The sequence below is a fragment of the Python bivittatus genome, unplaced genomic scaffold (genome assembly GCF_059951505.1).
Source record: "Python bivittatus isolate LINGU-HERP-01145 unplaced genomic scaffold, Pbiv_v1 ctg000680_np1212, whole genome shotgun sequence".
NCBI classification, from domain to species: Eukaryota; Metazoa; Chordata; class Lepidosauria; order Squamata; family Pythonidae; genus Python; species Python bivittatus.
Window position 1 is genome coordinate 6,552,007 of NW_028277095.1, and position 6,000 is coordinate 6,558,006.

Genomic DNA, 6,000 nt, shown 5'->3' on the forward strand with positions numbered 1-6,000 from the left:
AAGCAATATTGTTTGTTATTAAGAATGATCAAGCAGGGTTTATAAAAACTAGGCAAGCAGCAGACAATGTTAGGTTAATTGCAGATTTAATGAATCTTTAATGAATAGAAACAAAGATCAATTTGTAATTTTATCATCAGATGCTGAAAAAGCCTTTGATGAAATACATAAACAGTACATGTTTGCCGTACGAAATAGATTTAAACAGTGCTGCCTTTTGAAAGGCGGATTGATCCAGGATATTAAAAAACCAGGCCACTGCAAGGCACAGGCCACATTCACATCTCTTTGGCAGCAAATTCAAAAGGCAGGATTATGGTTTGCTCCTACATTCTCTGCCAAAAAACTATTCAATTACTGTTCATGCACTAGAAATAAGAGACATGGCAGATCTTAATTTTGTCATAAATCATATACAAGATTTTAATTTGCTTAACTCTCAAAAGGAAAAATCAACATCGCTTTAGACTCAGTTTGCAAAGCCAGATAGAGGGAGAAGCCGTAGTCCCATGTTAAAGGCCTGGATCACTTGCAAGCCCATTCTCCTAAGGAAACGAAACCAGGAACTCTGGCCTGACAACATTTCAGAGAGAATAAACCTGAAACACCAGCCTGAACATTTCAGAGACAATGAGGCATTCCACCATCAGAAAAAGGAACTCTAAATCATAATGTAATTAATGCCGTTACCTGCATTGTTTCATCTTAGTTTCTTAGAATAGATTTTATTAGAATGTCTAATTTCTTAGATACTGCCCTTGGCGTTCTCCGTATTTTTGTCCCCACTGTACTAAAAGCAGTTTGTACAGGTTTCTCTTCTTGGATGTTGATTGAATGATTGATTGACTGATTGACTGATTTCTATGGTCATCTAGCTTATATACAGTAATTCTAGGTGGCTCACAAGAAAACCAGTGAAAACAGCAATAAAACAATCACGTCACCCATAGGCAAAGCAACACAATCCCCACCACGACCCCATTTGCTTCTCATTCTCTTAATTGCATATGGTCTAGACCTGCATGGACAATAGAGGCAGCTTGTACATTGACAAATACATAGAAATATATGCACTGATGAGAGAAATCACCAAAGATATTCACTTTCCTGATACAGAAAAAACAAAATAAAATTAGAGCCGCCTGTGGATTTGATATTGGCCAATGGATTTGACATTAGCAGATTGTTAGCACAGCGCAACTCTACGTCGCAGAGCAGAAGAATATGATGATGCCGCCAGTGCTTCAGAATGGGGAGTTTACATCATGGGTATCCCAGAGGGGTGGGTCAAAATCAGCAAAACGGCGGGTGCAGTGTCAGGGATGCCACCTTGCAGATTTTGATATTCCACCCCCCATCCCACCCCCGTTTCAGATCCTCGCGTTCCCTCAAGTAATTTGTTCACAGATCTCTATAAAGATGCATTTTGGAAATCATGAATCTTTTAATCATTATGAAAGCTTGAAAGAATTCTCCAGGTATCTTTGCCTTGATCTAGAGCTCATAGATGAACAGGGACAGTGTCCCTCAGCTCAAGGCAGGTGATCCCAGAGGCTCTGTCACTTGCAGCCTCCCAGGACCTTCCGTCCTGACCTCCATCTGCGGGCCTTTCTTTCAAGCTGTCCCTTCAGACTTCAGGAGAAAAAACATTTAAAGAGATTTTCTGCCCCTTCTGCCATGTGACAGACTCAGATTTCCTCTCCGCATTCTGAAAGCTGTGAACTTTCTTTTCCAGACTTTCACTCCAGAAGACTCACATTTCTTTTCTCTCTTTCATGGAATCTTCTTGCTGTTCTGGGCCAATAACCACCTGGAAGAAGCCATCTCAGTGTTCCTGGAAAGTGGGGATCTTATCTCAACAAGGACTAAGAGTTGGACAAAGCAGCTCTTTGCACTTTTAACAGAAGGTCTCTTACAGGAGATCGACGGGAGAGGACGCAGCTCCCCTCAAGCAGTGCCAGAGGGCAGAGAGCCAGCATGCAGGGCCAACGCAGGACGAAGGCACCCAAGGATGATTCTGGCTTGTGAGATGGTAGGAAATAGTGTGAGGAAGTCCCACCTCCAAGGGTAGGACAGCCAATTGCCAGGGGGTCTACAATCTTGAGGACTCCAAATAGGCAGGGGGTATCTTGGGGGAAGGTGAGGAGGAGGCTGGATGTCTGGCTGCTTGAACCTCTCACGTTCTGCAGGAGAGTTTCCATCCAGCCATAGTTTCATTTTTTTCTTACCACGTTGCTCAGAAGCCGATGAAATGCTTCCCCTTTACTTCATCTACAAAACGAACACCAGGTGTTTATGAAGGAAATATTTTCCTTCTCGCAGTAGATTATCTTCTCGTGTGCGGCTTGCACAGAAAGGGGAGGCGATGCTCTGGGCTGACCTCGTTGTGCAAAGGAGATCCGACAGCACACCCTCTGGAGATGGCAAACTTAACCTAGCGGGCTTTTTCCAAAGTTCGGCTGGACCGACTTCTCCTTCATGCTGGCTACGTGCCAAGGAGCGTGCACGCTGCATCTCTTTGACTTCCAGCTTAAAGGTGGCAACCAAGCTCCTTATTCATCTGAGCAAATCATTACCGTACCGCTTGCAAAGGTCTAGGGATGCCAGGAGAAAGGCTGCTTGCATAATTTCTACAACCCAGGCTTGTAGTCTCCTAACTGGGCCACAAAATACCTCCTGGATTAATACAGAAGTCCTTTGATAATCAGGGCTCCTTACAAATCTCGGAAATAAGTAACAAATGCAGAGAAGTGATATCCTTGTCACACTTGTGCAACAGCAGATTTCTCAGAACAGCCTGCAACTGTAGGAGTTGGTTTCTTGGTACGGTTTGGTGATTTGGGTTCAACTGGAGTCTTTTCTCTTAGGTGACGTGCTGAGGCCAAACACTGCATTGATCGATAGGATGGGAGAAGTCATCTCGTTGGATCCGCCTGGAATACAGCTCGTTGCTTGAGATGCGAGTGCCGTCAAGATAGGATGCAGTGCAGGCAATGTAGGAAAGGTTCCAGGCAGGAACTCGATGCATTAATTGAGCCGTGGTTTCTAAGAGTAGGACAGCCAATTGCCTGGGGTCTACCATCTTGAGGACTCCAGATGGGCAGGCGGCATCCATCGAGGAGGAGCCTGGATGTCTGGCTGCATGAACCTCTCACGTTCTGCTGGAGATTTTGTATCCTTACCGTGTTGTTCTGGAACTGATGAAATACTTCCTGTTTATTGCATCTACAAAAGAAGCACCAGCTATCTATGATGGAAATGTTTTCCTTTTGGCAACGGCTATTTTGGCACAACTTTCTGCCAGAAATGAAAAAAAGTGCACAAGGGGCGGTCTCGGTTTTTACATTGCCATCTTTTGTATAAATTGCATAGATCGGAAGGCAGATTTCATGCTGACCTCAGAGAGAAGTGCGACTCCTGGTCATTCCTCCCTACCAAGAGTTTCCTGGATGTTCCCCAAAGCCAAGATGGTAAGTACAATTTGTTGCTCTCCCTTTGCAACAAGAGCTTGATGAGACTTGGACCGAACAAGGGGATGGCTGGAGGAATGAGATGGACACTTTGAGACAATCTCTCTCTCTCAACTGAACCACCTTATAGGGTTGTGGCTGTGGGGAAAATAATAGGGGCATCATTCTGTACATTGTTTAGATAAAATAAAGGTAGAAATACATAAATACGTGAAGATCAAATGCCATCGGAGGTTCTTTGGAACCCCAGAAGGGGGATAGTACAAAAGGAACTAGTAGCAAAAGCAATGAATAGCATGTTGGGGGGTGTGGGATGAGTGCAAAATCCCGACTTTGTTGGTGTGACTTTTGGGCAAGGGCTCAAGCGGATATTGTTTATTTTGTAGCTATTTAGTAGGAGATCCGAATACTCACAAGATAGTAAACTGAACCTCGAGGGCTTTTTCCAAAGTTCATGAGCAAGACCAGCACATTATCAAAGAGAACATTAGAAAGACTTTGAACAGCCAATTTCTCAGACAACTAGTAAGTTCTCTGGTGGCTGATTTTTTCTTATCTTCCTTTTTCAGAGAGTCTTCTTCAGTCTGATCATCTTCTCTTTCACGCTGGCTACATGTCAAGAAGACTGCTACCAAGTGGCCGAGGTTAACGGTGGTAACCAAGCTCCTTATTCATCTGAGCAAATAATTATTTTATGGCTTGCACAGGTCTAGAAATGTCAGGAGAAAAGTTGCTTGCTTAATTTCTACAAGCCAGGTTTCCATCAAAAGTCTCCTATCTAGGCCAGAAAAGACCTTCTGTATTAATTCGGAAGTCCTTGGATAATCAGGGGTCCTTACTAATCTAATAATTAACAAAATTAAAATTGTACTGTATGCAGCAAGTGCAGATAATTTATATCCTTGTCCAACAGTAAATTTCTCACAGCAGCTTCCAAATTAGGAAGTGGTTTCTCAGTACAGTTTGGTGATTTGGGTGCAGCTGCAGGTTCAACTGGAGTCTTTTCTCTTAGGTAAAGTGATCATGCCAAAAGCATGCGTTGATCCCTTTGATATGAGAAAGCATCTCCGTGGGTCCATCTGGTTTGCAGATGATTGTTACAGATGCGGGTGCTACAAAGGCGGGGGTGATTGCTGCAACAGGTAGGAAAAGGTTCCAGGCAGACACTGGTTGTGTTAATTTGCACATGTTTTCTCTTAAATTAAGCCAGACATGTTTATTGAAAAAGCACATATTCATGGACCCAGACACACAGATAAACCTTCTATGAAGGTTTTTCAGGAGATGGTATTTCATGATAATCATCCATGGCTAATGTATGTCAGCATGTGATCTGATTCTCTCTGGCTGAGGAACTCTTGAGAAGTTCAGCCATATGTTTATCTTTCCAACGCTGAGGAAGAAGCATTCTGTGGAGACCCAGGATTGTTGGGTGAAATAGGGAATAGAGGAACTGGGATTGGGATTGGGAGGAAGCAGGATTTGTCTCCTGCTTTCCTTCCTTTCTCCTGCCTGCTCAGTCCTGGGGAACACCCATGCTGTTATTTTGTCCCTGCTGCTGGGCATAGTTGCATGTCTGCAACAAGCTCATTATGCTTCTACAAGAAAACACCGGGGCATCCAAAATCAATTCCCTGGGTGTGTCAATCTTGAGATTTCTCCATGCATAGGAGGATTTCCAAGAACTGGGTTTTTGGAATCCAGCAAAGCCTTGGGTGAATTAACCTTTTCCCAGGAAGTTTCAAAAGTTCTGTGCCAGTTCTAAGGTGCAGATGATCTGAGGGGTCTTTAGAAGATCGTTGCCAATTAAAGTCAACTTTGACTAACCACAACCTCTTCGGCTTCCTCCTCCTCCCCCTCCCTTTTTTTCCCCTTTAACGATACAGTCCTGTTGTAGAAGTTCCCGGATGCACCGCAGTGCTAAATCTCAAAACATGTGAATATGCATATCAGCCCGATGACCCATCAAAGCGTTGTCCCTAAACTTGGATTCTCATCTCTTCACATAGAGGAACCTGAATAAATCTCTCACACAAGCATCTTAGTCTTAAACTTAAGCTAAAGCCAAAGGAATGAAAATATAACTTGAGAAAGCGACTCGGACAAGACCCTCCCTATTTCTCATGAAGATAAAGGGAGGGGGGAGCGCATTCAGACTTGCAAGTTTCCGTGACTGTAACCCTATCATTAAAATAGTATTAGCATTCATAACTTTGGTTTCCTAGTCTGGCCTGCCTCAAAGGGGTGACAGTGTACTTCAGAAAGCTTTCCCCGTTCCTTGACTTCCGTGCCAGAAAAAGCTTCACCTGCAAGTTTTGGGCATTTCAGAAAGTGTTGAATCAGGCTTGGCAAGTGGTAAAATGAAGCGTGAGCGTGTCCTTAGGAGGGTTTAAAAAACTTAAGATGGTGGCCAGAACTGCCCAATTGAAGGCCCATCTCTCTTTAGCTGTGTAAAAAGGGACTTGGCCTTTGATCCCCACCATCTTGATTTTTTTTTAAAATCCCCCCTCCCCATTCCCCTCCCCAAAAT

General features: G+C 43.7%; 1 protein-coding gene across 1 annotated transcript; it reads left to right on the forward strand.

Annotated features, from left to right (window-relative positions):
• Positions 1 to 3,392: 3,392 nt before the first annotated feature.
• On the forward strand, positions 3,393 to 5,681 carry LOC148214409 (small serum protein 2-like). Its single transcript, XM_088151940.1, has 4 exons — positions 3,393 to 3,470; positions 4,040 to 4,124; positions 4,483 to 4,612; positions 5,357 to 5,681. The coding sequence occupies exons 1-4, from the start codon at positions 3,450 to 3,452 to the stop codon at positions 5,451 to 5,453; spliced, it is 333 nt and encodes a 110-aa protein (XP_088008066.1). The 5' UTR covers positions 3,393 to 3,449; the 3' UTR covers positions 5,454 to 5,681.
• Positions 5,682 to 6,000: the final 319 nt, after the last annotated feature.